The sequence below is a fragment of the Balearica regulorum genome, chromosome 1 (assembly GCF_011004875.1).
Source record: "Balearica regulorum gibbericeps isolate bBalReg1 chromosome 1, bBalReg1.pri, whole genome shotgun sequence".
Taxonomy (NCBI): domain Eukaryota; kingdom Metazoa; phylum Chordata; class Aves; order Gruiformes; family Gruidae; genus Balearica; species Balearica regulorum.
This window is the reverse complement of record NC_046184.1, coordinates 14,164,450-14,183,335: the sequence shown is the minus strand read 5'-3', so window position 1 is coordinate 14,183,335 and position 18,886 is coordinate 14,164,450. Positions and strand designations below refer to the sequence as shown.

At 42.4% G+C, this 18,886-nt stretch overlaps 2 protein-coding genes across 6 annotated transcripts in view; one reads left to right on the top strand and one right to left on the bottom strand.

The window, feature by feature from the left end:
• Positions 1 to 7,798, top strand: part of SLC26A5 (solute carrier family 26 member 5) — a 40,648-nt gene extending 32,850 nt beyond the window's left edge. For 3 of the 5 annotated variants that reach the window (XM_075737021.1, XM_075737097.1, XM_075737172.1), the window contains 7 exons: positions 65 to 171; positions 1,338 to 1,407; positions 2,852 to 2,944; positions 3,871 to 3,993; positions 4,886 to 5,098; positions 5,352 to 5,406; positions 5,964 to 7,798. In XM_075737021.1, the coding sequence (XP_075593136.1) occupies positions 65 to 171; positions 1,338 to 1,407; positions 2,852 to 2,944; positions 3,871 to 3,993; positions 4,886 to 5,098; positions 5,352 to 5,406; positions 5,964 to 6,106 (804 nt within the window). In that variant the 3' untranslated portion in view covers positions 6,107 to 7,798. The remainder of the gene's footprint in view (positions 1 to 64; positions 172 to 1,337; positions 1,408 to 2,851; positions 2,945 to 3,870; positions 3,994 to 4,885; positions 5,099 to 5,351; positions 5,407 to 5,963) is intronic. The other 2 variants (XM_075737334.1, XM_075737252.1) reach the window with 2 other exon arrangements.
• Positions 7,799 to 9,790: 1,992 nt separating this feature from the next.
• Positions 9,791 to 18,881, bottom strand: PSMC2 (proteasome 26S subunit, ATPase 2). The gene is made up of 12 exons (XM_075737864.1): positions 18,723 to 18,881; positions 16,590 to 16,627; positions 15,307 to 15,388; positions 14,137 to 14,236; positions 13,678 to 13,809; positions 12,981 to 13,053; positions 12,741 to 12,836; positions 12,326 to 12,490; positions 11,740 to 11,827; positions 10,786 to 10,988; positions 10,150 to 10,246; positions 9,791 to 10,057 (listed from the first exon to the last, which is right to left on the bottom strand). Exons 1-12 carry the CDS (start codon positions 18,790 to 18,792, stop codon positions 9,900 to 9,902), a joined length of 1,302 nt encoding a protein of 433 aa, XP_075593979.1. The 5' UTR covers positions 18,793 to 18,881; the 3' UTR covers positions 9,791 to 9,899.
• Between the last annotated feature and the right edge of the window lie 5 nt (positions 18,882 to 18,886).

Sequence of the window (18,886 nt, the reverse complement as noted above, 5' to 3'; positions counted from 1 at the left end):
TGCTATTGTTTTTGCTGTTAACAGAAAAGGATGCATAATAATTCAGACCTTTTCTTTGTTTTAGGCCATCTGGGTGGTAGCTTTTGTGGCTTCTCTTTTCCTGGGACTAGACTATGGTTTGCTTACTGCAGTAGCATTTGCAATGATAACCGTTATTTACAGAACACAAAGGTCAGATTTCTTCTTTATCAAAATTAGTGTTTGCTGATCTTCTATGTAGTTTTGTTTAAGTGGTGCAAATAAGCAGAAGACCTTTCCACCCTCTTCAACCGCATGCAGTATAGAATCTGCTTCATAATATAGGTCATACCCTGTGGCTCTATTCCAGGGTTCACATTTTATTTTTCTGAGAACAAATTTTCTAGAGGGCATGAACTTGCAATTTCAATAATAAACAGGAGATTTTTGATTTCTTATATTGGTTAATCTTCTTGTTTACTTTTTTTAATGTCTAGAGTTTAGAACTTCAAATCTACTTGATGCCAATTTCAGTAAATGATTACATTCATATATACTAATTGTCACAGTCAAGCAGAAGTTGTGGCAGGTTATCACTAGAACGTTTAGGTATTTATAAGTTCTAATTCATAAAAAAATTGTGCCTGGCCTTCTAGTTTTTCAAATCACTTCTCTCTCCCCATTCAAAGTGACAAAGCTTTTACTGTGAAGCTTTCCAGGTCTACAGCGAAATGATTTCTTGCATGTGTGGAAAGGGCTGTCACATGAGGCTTCCAGGCTCCAGCTCTGGGACATCTAGGTGAAAGATGTATGAATGTCTTGGTTTCAGTCTGTATTGGAATGAAACCAAATTTTGAGATTTCCGCTCTGCATAAATAAGAGTATTTTTCTGGCGTCTCCATATGGTTTTGTTCTTGCAAACAGAACAGTGATGTACTTTGCTGTCATGCTGCTTGTGAGTTGGGAATACTCATCTGCGCCGGCATTGTCCTGGGAGCAGAGTGGCTCTTTGACATTGCAGCATGTTTTCTGCCAGATTGAGTTTCCTTATTTGCAAGATAGTCAACGGCGTTGCACCAGTTCATGCTGAAGAGAATTGCCCTGTACCTTTACGTGTCATTCAGAAAATGACAACATTACAGTGCTAAGTTTATAAATTGTTTTCGCACTGACAGAAGCAAACTTGTCTGGTCACCAAATGGCCCCTTTCTTGTGTTCCTGCCATAACCTGCCCACTGCATTTGAACACATTTAGATAAGTCTGTACCAGACAGGCACTGCAGAATGACCATTTAAAATAAGTTTCAATCTGTATTAAACAATTACTGTTCTACTTTATACGTGGTAATACTGAAACATTTGCTTCCATTTCTCTCTAGCCCTCAATACAGAATCCTTGGTCACATTCCTGACACTGACATCTACTGCAATGTGGAAGAATATGAAGAGGTAGGAGTGTGTTTTTCTGCACTGAAGAGTTTTATGTAGTGGAGCAAAGACGACTGTGGTAATTTGCTGCTTAGCCCTACCATACTGCACATATAGTGCTGTCTGCCTGTGTTGAAGGAAAAGAAAATAAATTTGATTTTAGTAGTGAAAGCTATTTTGTTCAAAACGCTAGCTTTTTGTACTGCCTGTACATTTGACCAGAAAGTGATCAAAAGTAACCTTTATACCAGTTCCGTTGTACTAGCTTGTACAAAATGTAAGGTTTATTGGAATAGCACTGCTAAGCCTGCCATGTACACAAGTGCATACAAGGCCACCTTCTTTACTCGTGTGGCAGTATTGCATGAAATCCATGGGACCCAGGATCCAAACTGATACGTTCTTCAGAATTGCACAAACTGTTCAAAACAGCATCTCCCTGCCTCCATCCATCCCCTGCTCATTAAATATACGTGATGAATGGCACAACTGCTTGCCATGTACTTTGCTTCCTATAAATGACATTTTGTTGAACCAAAAGTTGGTGGAAACAGTACATTTTGTACATGGATATAAACATGCTATATTGATTCATAAAGAGCAACTACAGAAAACTCGGCTCTCTGCCATGTTCTCGGAGATGCTGCTATGAAGGCTACATCCCGCTTTACCAAGGAACCAGTCTGTAAAAACCTATGTGAAAAGATGATGCTGTAATCTGAAAACATTCTCTCAGCAGCAGTTTTGCTTTGCATGTGATACAAAGCAAAAGTATACATGGGCATGTTTATAGCTGTGTGCAAAGAAGAGGAGACTCTGGTTTCATTATACTGAATGCAGTTAGCATTTCCTCCTCCTGTATAAAGAGGGGGTTGGCAGCATATGGCAGGCTGGATTTCTGCTGCTGGCCAGGTCATTTGCATGTAAAATGTCAGAGTGCAGCCTGTTCAGAGACAACTTCAATTAAAGTAGAGGAAAGAAGTGATATCAAAACCTATCTGAAGGCCTGTTTAGAACCAAAGATTTGAAAGGCTCTTTTTTTTGGTGCCGGAGACAAGAAAGAAAAAGAGAGAAAGGGAGAAATAAGTCATTGTGCCTGTAGAAAGGGAGGCTGAAAGGCAGCATTCCTAGATCTGCATGATTTCCTTATGGTAATACCAGCTGCAGATAGCAACATCAGAGAACTGCAAATATTTAATTCCTTTTTATGGCTGTACATTTTGTTGTTATAAAGAAGGAGAAATGTTACATGGCATTAACTGTGTGCAGTATTACACCAGGAAAGGGGGGGTTCTGATTGGCTTTGCTTACGACAGTGCCAGCCTTCTTTATTTGACACATGCTGACAGCCGTTCAGGGTTGGCTGTTGGGCTGCTGCACGTTCAGGTGTCTTCTGCTCACACGGGTGCTTTTCTTCTCATGCAGGCAATACTTAACTGTGCACACCCAATATTCTTTTCCTTAGGTTAAAGAATATCCTGGAATAAAAGTATTTCAAGCTAATGCATCACTTTATTTTGCCAATAGCGAGTCATATGCAAGTGCACTGAAGAAAAAGGTGAGTAAAGCAAATGCCTTAATATCTGTGTCTTGAAAATTCAAACTGGTTTCTGAAACATGCTGATCTTTCAGATTCTTTAGTGTACCTCCTAGCACAGTGTTTCTCAGCCTGTTGCCCCTGGTGATCAGTAAATATGAGAAGGTGACCCTCCAGCCAACTGCAAATCATCTGAGGGAGCAACAAGGTGGTGGGAGGGAAGTGTAGCTTAACACTAACTGTTTGTGAATGGACAGTCTGGTGGTTGCAGAGCACAAACTGGTCAAACACATTTGTTTTTTCAGAAGGAAATAAGTAGTTGCTGAACTGAAAACAAAATGTCTGGGAGTTAAAGCTTCCTTCCTGGGTGACAAACTTTACTGGAGTGTAAGACCATGGAATACTGTGGGCATTTCATGCCTCTCATGAGCAACAAATCACTGCATACAGAGTACGCCTCACCTCCTGTCTAACCAGTGTTTGACCGGGTGGGAATGGCAATAACAGAACCAGCTAAGGGCAGAACTGCCTGACCCAGTACCAGCTGCACCCTTATTAACTTCTGAAAAATTTTCCTGTAGCTCCCATGATGGGTCCTATACAGAACCGGTGGGTGGTACTTCTCGCAAAGCAAGAGGTGTTAGCGATTTATGCCCAAATGTACTTCTCTCCCCTTTCCTCTCTGCACTTGAATCAGTGTTCAGTTGAAACATGGCACGCTGATTTCAAGAAAACAGCGTGATGCATCTCTTCCTCATCTTGTTAACACAGTGCTTGCCAAGATTATTCCTTCTTACTTTATACTGTTCTCACCCCCACCAAGGGAAGCTGAACAATGCAGGCTTGTGTTTTAAATTTATGGTAGTGATGAACTCAGTGCTAATTGATACTGCAATGTCATCCTAACAAGCTGAATCTCCTCTGATTGTGCTTTCTTTCCATGACAGACTGGAGTGGACCCTTGTGCCATATTAGCAGCAAGGAGAAAAGCCCAGAAGAGGCATGCCAGGGAAATAAAGGCAGCAGATGAACTCAAAAAGAAAGCTGTATTGAAACTAGTGAGTTCTTTGGTAAATATTTACCTCTGCTTTATCAGCTAACATGCTGCTTTCCGGTGTTACCATTCTTGTTTATACAAGGTGCAGAGTGCTGTTCAGGTAGGAAGGCTATGGGAGCAAGCACTGTGCAGCGTGACCAGGCTACTGAGGGAACAGCGTAAGGATCAGAGGCTCGTGGCTGGATTGGATAGTTGTGTTGAACCTTGGTTACATTCAGGTAGCACATAGCGGAGCAGAGCCTTTCCACGCTGTCATAGCATCTCAGCAGTGGTGTCGGCAGAAATTGGAGGGACCCTACCTCTGCCCCTCCACACACACTTGGAATAATCACGCTGAAATAGGATATAATAAAATTAATTCAAATTAGCAGCCCCTGTAATAAAAAGGAGCCCTCCGTACCACTGATCCTGGCCTGGTTAAGTGCGGCAGGTACATTGAGGAGGGTTGTCTGAAACTTGCTTGTGCTTTTGAGCATGTTTAAATCCACCCCCGTGGTGGGAGCTGGTGTGTGCTTTTTACCATGGGAAACCAACCGAACGCCTAACCAAAGAGCCCAGTTGCTGTTGCGTCTTTTGAATATGTAGGCCTTGACAGGATCAGTGGGGATAAGGCAAGGAAATGGAGTAAAAACATATGAACAGGTGCCAGTGTTTGAGGAAATGGGTAATTAACTCCTAAGATAACAGCTTTAAGCTGCTAGCATGTGACTGTAGAAAGGCTGGGCATAAGAGAATAAACTTTGACATACGTCAGATAAGTATGTGTGCATGTAAAGCCAGTTTCTGTAATGGTCAGGGGCTGTACACCTTTTAAAGGCTGAAAGAACAGATGAGTATGGGGAGGAAGGGGATCTACGCTGGAAAAGCAGTGGCTGTCATTAAGCTTTATTTACCTTCTCTCCCAGACTAACGACATGGAAGCAAGTGTAAAACATGAGATAGCAAATGATGAGTTACCTGTAAATGGCAAATTTGCACCTGCAGATGCAAGTGTCCAGGACATGTCTCCTGATGAGCACGAACACTTTGTGGAGCCCAAAACAAACATCCACTCTTTAATTCTGGATTTCACCCCGGTGAACTTTGTGGATTCAGTCGGAGCAAAAACATTAAAATCGGTAAGTAGGGCTTTTCCCCCCCAACCTGTGAGGTACCTAATAGGGAACCTGTCAGCACAAGACACAAACGCCAGCTCAAATGCAATCCCATATCTCACCTAATCACGGTTTTAATTCTGTAACTCTGTATATTTTAGCTGAATACTGGGGAACGTGGACTGTGCAGCTTTCACTGTAATTGGCTTACATCTTCCAGAACTGCGACGTGTACAGTGATATACCCGTGTTTAACTTCAGTTTAACTCTGTTGCAGATTATAAAAGAATACAAAGAAGTTGGTGTCTGTGTCTGTATTGCCAGCTGTAGCGGTGAGTTGAGATTTATTTATTTGGTTGTGAGCTTTATGGGAGAGACTCTGTTCTCTTTCCTTCTTGCCCTGAATTTTCTGCTGCCAGGTGCCTCAGTAGTATCAGCACTTACTTTACATAAAATTGGATTAAAATTGGATTTGAGGAAAAGCAAGTCCATATGCATTAGAGCTTTCCCTTCAGTGAAAGTAGAGCACTGACATAATGAGTTCTGCGAGGACCAGGTCCTGTTCCCATTTATTCCAGCTGGCAAATTGTAAATGCCACACTGAACTTTGTATCTTGAAATTGTTGTAATAATGTAGTAAGGAGAAAAGTCTGCAATGTTCCAAGTTTCTGATATTTGGAATTGTAGCGTCTTCTGCCAAGAACAGGCCTCTGTGTATGTCTGGATAAGAGCATTACCCATTTAGAGCAGAAGCAGTGTGTGATCCATGTGGCTATTTTAAATGTTTTAAGTAATAACAAGTAAGTTGTTGTCTTCTTGCTGATACCTTTGTCTTCCATCTTTGTACTTCCGTTTATGCACTGATGCCATGTTTGGTTTTATTTTGTAGGCCCTGTTATGAATGAGCTGACAAGACTGAATTTTTTTGATAACACAGTAACAAGAGAGTTGCTGTTCCACAGTATCCACGACGCTGTCCTTGCCTGCCAAGTGAGGGACAGCTCTGCTTCATGGACTGACTTTCACCTCTGAAGGATGGCATCGTGTGGAACGGAAGCCAGATTTATGCTGATAGAGACTCTTTCCGAATACTTCATTTGCACAGTTTAAAGAGAGCCTGAGGCTGTTTGGATCTACGGGTACGGGGTGGTGCTTATTTTCTGTAGGAAGAGTGGATAAGGAATTGGAAGCCTTCGTGCTCTTGAATTTTTTTCCTTCAATCAGGGTATAGCCTTCCAACAACATACAAACTCAAAATTATGCAAGACAAGAAAATTCAGTGTGTTCTGCTACAATCAGAATCTGACAGACAAGGTGACATTCCTATTCCTGTTGAGAAAATGGGCACTTTAACTCACCATGAGGTGGGATCTTGCAGGAAATAACTGTTCTGCAATCACAATGCACTGTACCAGTGTCTTTAAAGAACTTTCTTGGATGACTTTTAAAGCCTGATATCAACATCTGCGTACAACAGATTCATATAAATTATAATAATCTGCCAGCTGGATTAATGAATTCACACTGGTGGCATTTAGCTGCTACTCTGTTTAAACCTGGATGGTACAGTTATTTTTTTAAAATACCTACGCTGTCTCAACTCTTCATTGCCTGGACATTTTCACTCTAAGTGAACTTCAAATTAGAAACTCGTTTTTTAATTATTACATTATCAATATGGTACTTTCACTGCCAAAATCTAGTTCTGCTTTCTAGAAAAGAATACAGCTGATTTGAAGCTAAGATTAGTTTAGCTTCAAAGTTTGAGGACAAAGCTGGTTTAAGGCAGGAGTGCAGCCTATTAAATCAAAACTGATGCCCTATATACAATTTCTTAAGCTGGAATAAAAATGTAGGTCTAAAGTCTCAGTGGTCCAAAAAAAAAAAAAGATAAGTACTTTTCTGTTTTCCTGAGAGATCTTCCTACCAGCAGTGCTGCTTCTGCCTCAGCTTTTAAGCGCTTTGAGAAATAGATTTCAGTAGAATTCAAAAATGTTACGTTTGGGGTTTTTTTTTTCTAAAAGAAACGGTAGCGTGGGGATTTTTTCTATTGTCTCCACACCCTGGCTGCAGTGGTACTGCTTAACTTTAGGTGTGAGAGGAAAAAACATGGAAATGTAATTCAAGCAAAAGACAGAAATCTTCAAGGCCTGTATTTCCCAAACAACAATCACCATGAACCTGAGCAGAGGTAGGAACCTGCAAGTGTTTCTCTGTAGGTTATTTCGACAGCACAGGGAAGTGGCGGGGCAGTGGCATTTCATTTAGCACCTGAAATCAAAGCTCCTGTGCGTAAGGGAATTCAAATGACTTCCTCTCTTTTGAATGCAGAACTTTTACTTAATACTTTTATTTTGCTTCAAGCTCTGTTGTGATTAGGGATTGCTTCAAGTAAACCGAGTTTCCCAAGAACCAGGGGCAGTCGGGGAAGATGTTTCATTTCCTCAGACTCCCCTGCCTGTAGGGATGGGAAGCTTTCTGCATCAGAAATGACTGCTTAGCTGGAGTTCAAAGGATGAGTTGAATGCATCTTAACACGTCGTGCATGTTTATTTAAACAACTTTTGGTACATTTTATAATGTTAAACAGCCTTTGTATCTACATACAGTATATTTTTCTACTTTCAGCTTGTCGCAGCTTTGGTTTTTAACTATGTAGTCTCTTCAGTTCATGTCAAAATCCCGTTGACTTCTAAAATAAAGTGATGATCATGACTCATCAAACTTTTCCGCTTTGTTGTGGTGAGACTCTGGGACAAGCCAAGGCCCCGTTGCTAGGGGGTGGGGGGGGCTGGGAAGGGTTACCACCTCCACAATTAATGAATGCTGTATTTCCCATCCTGGCAGCAAGAGCTGGACTAAAAGCCTTTGCCCAAGGAAGTCCTCAGTGCCAGCCTGTGCTGCACTGGTACGCTGCAGCCCGCTCCTGCATACTGCTAGCGTTGCTGGTAACTCATCCTGTAACACAAATCTGGCAGCTTCGGACGTCTCTTCCTGTGCTTTGCTGCCACCAGCCGAAGCACTGCTTCACCAGCGTGAGCTATCTACTGAAAAGTAAACTGACTTCCTCTTTCCTGTACTGATTAACAGACTCCTAAAAACTTAAATCCAACCTTAGGCTTGTCAGTGTGGGATTAAACAAGTCCACATCCTTTAACCTTGTAGCAGGGCATGTCTCTTTACCCCCTCCAGTGTGTCTACACTGGGAGGGTAGCGCCTCTGCCCAGCTGCTGCTGAAGCCCTGCCACAGCAAAGGTGACTGGTGGCCTAAGTCCAGTTTGATACCTCTTAATAACCAAAATAATATTCCTCTCCCCATCCTTTTTTGCAAGAGTACTGATGATAATTCAGGATAAGATCCAAACTCTTTTTACATACTTCAGTTATGCTTCTTAAGTAACTTAAGTAAACAATTCCAAGTACTGCTCTTGGTAAATAGCTACTTCTCAGTGCTGCTTTCTGAATCACTTTCAGGCTCCAAGTGAAAAAAAAATTCTGTCCCACCAATAAACTCACATCCCTCCCCAAAATGTTCTTGCCAAAGTAACACATAATCATTGAGATCAGTTTGTCAAGCAGGGATGGGCAAAATCACAGGTTTGCCCCACTTTGCTTAGCAAGATAGCAGCACTGGCCAAAATCCTAACAAAGTCAATGCACTGCATTCGCACTTTCCTATTGTACGCACGCACTTTTTCAAAAAAACCTGAAGTCGCTTCACAATCTCAGCCTGATAAATTGATATCAGTTGTATTGAAATGAGATCTGATAAAACTTCTCTCACTTCCAAGACAAAGCAGCTCCCAAAAGTATTTTTTTTCCCCAGGGATTTCCTCAAGTTCTTCCCCTCCCCCCCCAAAAAAACCCCAACCCCAACCCACCTTTAATGCAACACCTGAAAAAAAAGATGAAAGGCTGTTGCTTTTCATTGACCAAACCATCCAGCTCTACAGAAACATGCTCCATGAATAAAGATCAACCTTTTCATGTCACCTGCTGCCAACAACCATCAGCCACCACCCAGCTACCAGAGCATCAGGATCCTATCATCGGGGCCATTCTCTGCGCATAGCTGTGTCTTAGAGAAGTAGTAAGATGTATTAAAGTGCTCACTAGTAGACTGATGTCAAATTTTATCTTTTTTAGAGCAGGAACAGCAAAAAGGAAACTGCCTTAGCGCTAAGAAATTACGCTTACTTCCTCCTTCTTGACCCACTCACTATTTTGTAAGAAACAAAGAATCTCAGGAAAAGGGATGAAGAAAATCACTGAATTAAAAAAACCACGTTACGACCGTACCAGAGTGTTCACCCAGGGAGAGAAAAAATATCCCTTCACATCTTCCCTAAGCTGGGCAACGGCTCAGTCGCCCAAACACCTGAGCTGAGCTGCGTGCGCCGTCTCCTCAGCTCCTTTCCTGTGCCGCTCCCCAGAGCTGCCTCGGGACACGCCTACCCCTGGGTGCCCACCTGCCTGATGATACCCCCAGAAACGCTGCGGTCACTTAGGGAGCTCTCAGCACCTCTGCTGCTTAGGGGGTAAGTTTTGGGGTGTAGATGGTGAGTAGGGAGCTAACTTTGGAGTTCTAACAGTGCCCAGGCATTGGATGTAGACACCTCTCACAGGTTTAGGCTGTGTTATTAGGATCTCGCTAAGATGTGTTTCCTACAGCAGCAGTGCAGAACACACTCATCATGAGCTCACACCAACTGTTCAGAATACTCCGTTTATTTCCAGATTCCAAGAACAAGACATGAATTGCTACACTCGGATTTTTGTTTCACAGAAAGTTTAACAACAGGAACAGGAAAAACATTCCAAGATATTAGTTGTAGGTCATGTAGCGGGGGGTAGCACTGAATTTCGCGTACGATTTAATGACTTTGTTCACTGCTTCTAAGAAGTCTTTCTCCGTTGCGATTTTTCGACGTGCTCGGATCGCAAACATGCCTGCCTCTGTGCAGACACTGCGAATCTCAGCGCCTTTGAAAGAAAGGGATAAACAAATTCAACAGTGACCACCACCAGAGATGACACATATGCTAAATCGTTAAAAAAATAAAAATTCAGCTTACCTGTGCTATTGGGACACAGTCGAGCCAACAGCTCAAATCTTATGTCTCTTTCAACACTCATTGAACGAGCGTGTATCTTGAAGATGTGAGTTCGCCCCTGAAAAAAGAGTGGAGGATAGAAGTGTTCACAGTAGGAAAGAGGTGATGACTCGGCGTGCGGCTGTCCACATCCAGAGCGAGGGCAGATGGGAAAGAAATCTTTTATTCACTGCCCAACTATAGTTTCCTATGTCTGGGCTAGCATGTGTAAGCGTCCATGATAGTAAATTAATAACTTTATAAAGAGCTTTAATGGTAGAAGTACCTCAAGAAATCTCTCTCAAAAGAGCCAAACAAAACACATGCCAAGTTAAGAACTACATGATGGACCTGGTTGAAGGATTCTTTCTCTGCCGAGTCAGGAATATGCAGTGAATACTGCTATTTACCATGGCTTCTCAGCCAGGGATGGATCTCTGCAGTGTGGAAAAACCTTTCTGGCACATCTTTAATCCCCCAGATTTCCATGCAGTTCCAGGTTAAGTGAAGAGTGCTGCTTTTGTTAATTCTCCTGAACTGCTTCCAGACAATAATGCCCTAACTGGAGAAACACTCCCATTTCAGAATATACTTTGCTGTGAAACAAAGAACCCTCACCTCAAGGTCAGGCAAGCTAAACTCTATCTTCCTATCCAACCTGCCAGGCCTCATCAGGGCTGGATCCAGAGTATCGGGTCTGTTTGTAGCCATCAGCACTTTGATGTTGCCTCGCGGGTCAAAACCATCCAACTGGTTGATCAGCTCCAGCATGGTGCGCTGCACTTCGTTGTCACCCCCGGCCCCGTCATCAAAACGAGCACCTGGAGAGAGAAGACACACGTGTTTCAGAAAATACCAGAGGGACCTTCGGAGCATGGAGGAGGTGTCACAGCTGCTACATAGAAGACACCTGGAAAAATAATTTTAAATTACAAGCAAATGTTTGTGACAAGTTTAAACAAAAGGTGCGAGGGGGTTATTTGAAAATGGTACATTTCAAAGAAAGAGTGGTGTTACCTGTCTGTGCTAATAGGCGCTGTACGGAAAGACACATCTCCCCGCCTAATAACTGGCCACGCTGCTGAAATTTATACATGTAGTTTGTTTGTTTGTTTTGCCTCCCCTCAACCAAAATCCTCCCTGCTTTTGCCTGTGTAAAAATTGTTCTGCTTTCAAAGGACCTAAGTAATTCCTTTGGGGGGAAAAAAAACCCAACAAACATTTAATTTTCAGGCAGCAGTAAAGATTTAGTACGTAGCCCAGAAGCTGAAGGGGATTTAAGTCAACAGTAGTTTTTGCAAAGACAATGTTTAAACTTCAGTGAAGAATCTCTGTAATCTGGGTGTTCCAAACATGCAAAAATGACTTCTCATCTGGGATAAGTATGTTCAAACTGTGTGAACCACTTCTTGATAGCTTCCCGGACATGGGACATGCCAGTAGTAGTTTTGCTAAGTAGGTATTTACAAGTACATTTCTTGAAATGCAGCAATGCAGATAAAGAATTACAACATGAAAAGGAAACCTCAAAGTTCTCGTACGAGATTAGAGCTATATGTACTACAAACATACCTCCAATGGCATCAATTTCATCAAAGAATATAAGACAAGCTTTTTTAGTTCTGGCCATTTCAAAGAGTTCACGAACCATTCGAGCTCCCTGCAAGCAAAAATCAGGATTTTTTTTAAAGATTCAAGGCACATTAAAGGAAAACCATGAAAATGAAAGTTTTCATGCTTCCAAGCACTTCGAAATTTCCAATGATTATTTGCACACATATACATAACAGAACATTTGTAAATCTTCAGGCAATTTATAAAGAAGAGAGAAATTAGTACTCTCAAAGTACAGATGAAGTCATTTACCTCAGGGACAAGTGAAAAGTAAGCAGCAGAGTTGGGAGAACAAAATCCTAACCCTAGCATCCTCCCGAACTGCAGATTAAACTCTGCACTGCAAAATCCATTTCATCGATGACACCATACGTCAGGTCTTATAACCCATTGCCTGATCTGCAGAGATTTGTTTCACAGTCCCTCTCCTTGCATCTCCAACGTGCAAGTGCGTTCATCCATCACATACATCCTCTACGGCATCTGGTCCCTATGACTGGAAATCTGCAAAGGACTCCACACTCCATCATGTATTTGCTCTTACCTCTCCCACATACTTCTGCACCAACTCAGATCCAATCACTCTGATGAAGCAGGCATCAGTCCGGTTAGCAACAGCACGGGCACAAAGTGTTTTGCCTGTACCGGGCGGCCCAAACAAAAGTACTCCTTTGGGAGGCTCAATTCCAAGGTTAACGAATCTTTCAGGCTACAATGGTGGGAAACAGAAGGCAAGGTTATGTGCAAATGAAAGACATCAAAGAGTATATGCAAATTAAGAAAGTCATCAATGAAGAGCAATATAACCAGGCTAGCCTGGATTTCAGTTGTTAAAACTAAACCTCCTTTCACTTCAGTGTTTACGTTCAGCTACGTTATCTTTTCTTGCTCTTTCAAATGCTAACAGATGACCAGAATACTTTCAAAATAACAAAAGTTTCCATCTGGAAGTTACTTACATGAAGCAGAGGGGTTTCAACCACCTCTCTCAGCTTCTCAATCTGCTCCTTACAACCACCAACATCGCTGTAAGTGACATCAGGTTTTTCTTCTACCTGCACAACAAAAAGGTAAGCGAGCAGTTAACAGCCTGATGCTGCGTATCTCTCAGGGCATTCAAGAGCCCAGAACAAAATCCAGCCACTCTAAACAAAATTACAAAACAAAGCAATGTCATAATAAGTAAAGGCAGTTCTCACTTGCATCATGGTGACTGTGGGATCAATCTTTGGAGGCAAGGGGATATGGATTTGATACTTGTTTCTGTCCACCCTGGTGAGAAAGCATAGACTATTATTTTAACACTGGTTAATTCAGCTGTCATGTAGAAATGACTCTGTAAACTAGAAGCTGAATTCTTAAACTGTTCTTTTCTCTGGCATCAAGACAGCCCAGCCCTGAAAGCTAATAGTCAGATGGGCTAGAAACTGGAATTCCTTCTGCAGAGAAGTTTAAGGTTTCCAAAAATATTAATGCTGAAGTATTTTGAAAACTAAACTTTGAAATATCCCACAGAGCAAGGTGGCAAAATATTGATTCTAAAAGCAACTGGCTTTACCTCCTCAGGGAACGTTTCCTGTAGCTACCCTGTGTGTAACTGCACAAACTGCCGAACAGGAAGCAGGCTACGCAGGCTACCTGAAAGCTGGGACGATTGGGACCCAAACTGAAAAGTTTTGGTCCATGACACACGGTTCTCATCAGAATGACATCAAAATCAAAAGATTCCAGCACAGCATGCAGATGAGTTACTGTCTTCCAACAGAAAGACATTAGTGTTATAATTTCAACTACTGCAAAACCATGAACTGAGAGTTGTTGACCTGTCAAACTAATGGATCAGATGAGAAAGCTTCAGTCTCCAGGAACTTGTAAGAACATAAAGATTGTGCTTACCCAACTCTCATGCCTTCTTCTATGTCAGTAGGTGCCACTTGGTCACTGAGGTCCACCACGAATTTGGCAAACTGCTTGACATTGATGATGTACTTGGGATCCTCGGAGTCTGCATTGATTATCTTTGTACACCTAATACAGAACAAATAATGCCAGCAGACAAACTACCTGACTTGCTATTTGCAGAGCAAATTCTCCAAATACACTGAAATAGCTATTGTACTTGTAATAATAATTCTAATATTATAGCATCACACAATAATTACAAGAATAAGTACAAGTATGAAGTACGTAATACATCATCAAACCTAACACAGTTCCTTTTTGACACAGTGGTAAAAAGCACTTTCAATATGCACAACACGTGAAACTTATTTCTTAAAAAAGCCTACACGTAAGTTATAAATCACAATGTTAACACTACGCAGCTCCACCACAAAGAGGAAAGAGCGCACTCACCTAGCAACTTGTAACGGTTGCTCACTTTGGAGAGTTTGTTTATCTGCAGCGAGATCCCAAAGGGCAGGAGGAGCCAGGCCAGTGTCGGATTCCTTGATTCCTACGTACAACACAGACCAGCTGAGGAGGACACAGCTAACAGGTATGTCAGCAATCCTTCCCACACCAAGAACCTTAGAAAGAAGGCTGCAGGAAGCCTTCTCAGATCTCCGAAACACACATGCACACACATCTTTGATGGGCTTCCTAAAAAAAACAAGTTTCCTGAAGAAATGAGGCCTACGTGACTGTGGCAGCCAAACGTGCAAATACCAGCCTAGCCATTATCCAATACAATTTTGCAATGTGTGGATGATTACAACGAAGCTCGATAAAGATAACAGAGATCAGCATATTTCTAAAAGCTTCATAAATGGGGTGAAACCCTGCAAGTGCTTTCACCAGGGAAAAGCTTAGTGTAAGATATCAGAATCTGAGGGATTCACACAGATGTAAAACCTAACAAATCTTCCAAAACATGGACATAAAAAGTACCACCTCCGTGATATATTTGAAAGAAAGATTTTACTGGAAAATAGAAATTGCGGTCTTTCTGACAGTACTGAGGGCCACTAGAAGATTAGTAACAGTGCAACAAACATACATCAGTGAAAGAAACAAAGCAAAATTAGGGAACAAATTCATTTTTCTCGTAACTGCCAAAACTGACCAGCTGATTTTAAATGCTCGCTGCTCTGATACACATTTCTTTGTTACACAAGGACTGGTACTGCACCACTACTTAGTAACAATATGTTGGGTTTTTGCAGTCTATGGAAGTTCACTCACTATTCAAAGGCAGCTTGACACAAATCACAACAAATTGTCTAGTGACAGAAAGGGGCACCATTTGTTTCATGCTACTGTAATACAAAAAAACGGCAATTTTGAATAAAAATGTGTTAAACTACAAAATTACATAATCATATGTACAGGTTAGCCCTGCCCAATCAAAAAGACCATCACCCATAAAGCAAAAAAATTTCACGTTACCAAATAACAAAATGTGTCCTTTTGAGAAGAAAAACAATAATAAACCAATGCAGAAATTGTTTAAACTCAGCTTCTTAAAACACCCGTTTCGGTATATGTGGCTCTTGTAATGAAAGTTACTTTAAGAAAGAAAGATACCGGTGAGCTCATTGATTTTCTTAAGTAGTTGTTGAATATCATCTTCTACTTGCTTGATCTGCCTTGAGTATGTGCTCTGGCCCTGGAAAAGAAATACCACGTAGATTTGGTAACTCAAATTATTTTATGTTTAGGAAAAACACCAATAGCTGCTGAGCGTCAAGATGTTCAACAGACTGTCTTGGTATAACAGCCAACTATTGATTACAGCCAAAGAAGACAGTCTTAAGTTCCAGTTACAATATTTCTGTTTGCAAAAACAGAGCGCACCCACACAGAATTGACCAATTGCGCAAGTGGAAATTTTTTACATTTGTAAACTTCCCAGATTTGTTTTTCCTTTTAAACCCGTTCAGCCTTATTTTTGTAAACTATTTTTTTCTCTAAAGCTTAAAAAAACGTAGTAAAAATGATTTATAGACAGAATTCTGTAAACATTATCTGAAAATTATCTGTACAAGTGCTTTAACTACCTTACCCAACCTTTCTATCATCCACAGAAGATAGCAGAAAGATCACGGGGCAACTCAGAAGCTAGATTCTTGCTTGTGATAAAACTCTAGTATTTTGCCCTGCCTAATGCAGGCAGATCCGGATCTGGATTCCCTTTAGAAGATCTCCTTCGTATTAACTTGGCAACAAAAAGAGTGCATACAAGCCGTATTTCAGAACCCGTCCCTGGTTCCACAGCTTCGTAAAGGAGTCTGTATCAACAAAATTCAGACCTCTGGCAAATGTATCCAAATCTGGACATACGCTAAGCTGCAAGTTTCATTTTTCAAGAGTTCTTTCTCAAACCCGCTCTGCTTTCTGGTAGAGAGGGGAGATTTGCATTTTAAGCCTTACTGTCTTTAGAAAACACCTCCCAAGATTACATTCTCTTTGACAAGGTCCATATATCCCTCACTAATAATTTTTTAACATGATGGCTAAAAGTAAGTAAATTTGATGTGTGAAGCAGTCTTAAAGATATTGTTCTTTATTAAGCAAGAAAATTAGTTAGGGAAAGAGCCCCAGTAAAGCCTTCGATGTCAGACCTCTATGAGTGTCACCTACAAGGTTTCATTAGTTCCAGGCTACTGGGTTATTTTAGGGTTGTGGGTTGGGTTTGGGGCTTTCTCATTGGAAGGGGAAAAGAAGAAAAGATTTTGGCAGGAAAGAAAAGCAGTAAGAGAAGCAGATTTACCAACTACTCACTAACCACACATCCCTCCGCTCCTGCATTCAATTCCTAATAGAACTTTCTTTTTTCTTCAACAATTTTGTATACATATGTTACTTACATAGGTTTTCAGCAAGGCAATATCTCCTTCATCCAGAGCTGAAACAAGACAGGAAAGACTTAGCTTCCAATTTTAAAAGCAAAACCAGCAGAATCATTCTGCTTCTAAAAGACGAAAACATACTTCTTTTGAGCTTCTACTTTTTCACTAAACCAAAGTGGAACAAAAAAGTATCAGACATTCAAAAAAAACCAAAATAGGGTCTCCAGCTACTCTCTTCCGTCCAAAGATCAGTACTACCCCAAGCTCACAGCAAGCAAGCTACTTAAACTTCACCTCGCTCAGAGTAGCTTACTGACCTATGACTGCACAGAGAAGGAATTGAAGATATCAAGACTTCATCTTTTAAACTTTTTGTTTCTTAATGTTTAAGAAAACATCAATGAAAAACTGTCACCGCTTTCCACCAGTGATGTCTCTCTTCCAAAATGCCCAGTGTGAGCAGGGAACGGCAACCAAATTTAAGCTGGTCTTGGTCACAAAACACTACTGTAAACTACTAAAGCAGCCTGGAATCGGTAACTAATACCGTGCTGAGTTTTAATGGTGTAAAATGGAAAACATGTGAACGATCATACTAGACAAGATAAACAGTCTGGTCCAATATCCCTTCTCCAACAGGAAGGTCTACGAACATTGCAAATACATTGTGAGCTCCCACTGCCAGTCACACGTCGTTATTAACAGCACTTACAAAATCTTCCTCGTGTGAATATTTCTGTTAAGTTTTTTGAACCCCTGTAAACTTTCAGCAGAATATGCAGGAAGAACCCCCCCAGTTAAATCAGCACTGTGCTTCCTTTTACTGGACTTAAACTTGGAATCTGAAAATTGTACTTGAGCCTCAGAATTCCCGCATCAGAACAAGCAGCATCAGCCATTAAATGCATAAGCTTTTGCACAGTGCTGCAGGTTTCTCCAGTGAACTCTATCGATTAACTAAGAAAAATATAACTCTCTGTTACTGTCACCCCCTATTACTTCCATATCATTTGTCATTTAACAGACCTTTAACATTTCTCCAAAAGCAATCTCTTTTCCCAACCAAATGACAGCCTTCAGCTTAAGTATCCCTGGCTCTCTGGTCTTCTCTCTTTTCTAATTCCACTACATCTTTTTACGACCGAGGGAGCCCAAACCACACAGTATTGAAGAACTGGGCACAGTGTGTATTGCACAGTATTTTGAGAGGATGATGATTTTTCTGGTGTCGATCCTTATTTCTTTCCTGGTGTCGATCCTTATTTCTTTCCTGATTATTTGTACTAACCCACTGATTTTGATAAGAAATAAACACTGCTGTTACAGTTCAAAAATCTTTCTTGAGTGGGTTCAAAGTCTATCACTAGTAACATACAGTATTAATTTTGTCTCCAGATGTACTATTTAGTATTTACTAGCATGAAATAAAAAGGCAAATGAAATTCAAACGCGAGAAGCAACCGGCAATTTTCACACGACGCCGGTATCACCACTAAAATTTGGCACTTTGCTCTCTCCTGCTTCCACTGACGTACTGAGGACGGTGGAAGCACGGTGGGTCTGACAGCCACCTCCGCAGGCCTCCAACGATGAAGAAAAAGAAATTATCGTGTTTCATCAGGCTGATCTTCAGTCATTAAGCGGCAAAAGGCCTTCTGCCTTACGAAGAGCAAATCTGGCTTTTTAGGAGCCTTTTGCCAAAGCACCTCGGAGAGCCTCGCGAGGATCGGCGCCGGGCCGCACCGTGGGGATGCGGCTGCAGGCGGGCAGCGGCTCCCCCCTCCCCCGCTGCGGTGTGCGGCCGCTCGGGGAACGGCGACGGCAGCGCCAGACACGGCTCGAGAGGGCTTCAGGCCTTTTTTCCTCCAGCCGCGGCCCGCCAACCCCGCCGGTCCTGGCACCGAAATGGCCGCCGGCAGCGCCGCCCCCGCGCCCGGTGCCCCGGTGCCCCGGCCGCGGCGTTGCTGGGGGAGCTTCCCCGCCACGAACACGGGGACACGGCCGGGGGGGGGGGGGGGGGGGGGCGGGAAGGGGCAGAGGGGCGCTGCCCGTTCCACCGCCCGTTGCCGTGACAACGGCTAGTGGGCCCAGGCGAGGCGGCAGGGACGGGCCGCCGCCCGCCGCCCCGCATCGCATCGCATCGCCTCTCACCGCGGATGGGTTTATCCTCCTTCTCCTCCTCCTTGGTCTTCCTCTGGTCGGCGCCCAGGTAGTCCGGCATCCCGGCAGCCCCGTCCCGCGGCCGCCCTGCCCCGGATGCGTTACGCAGCACCGCGGGCACTTCCGGCCAGGCCGGGCCGCGCCGGGGGGACACT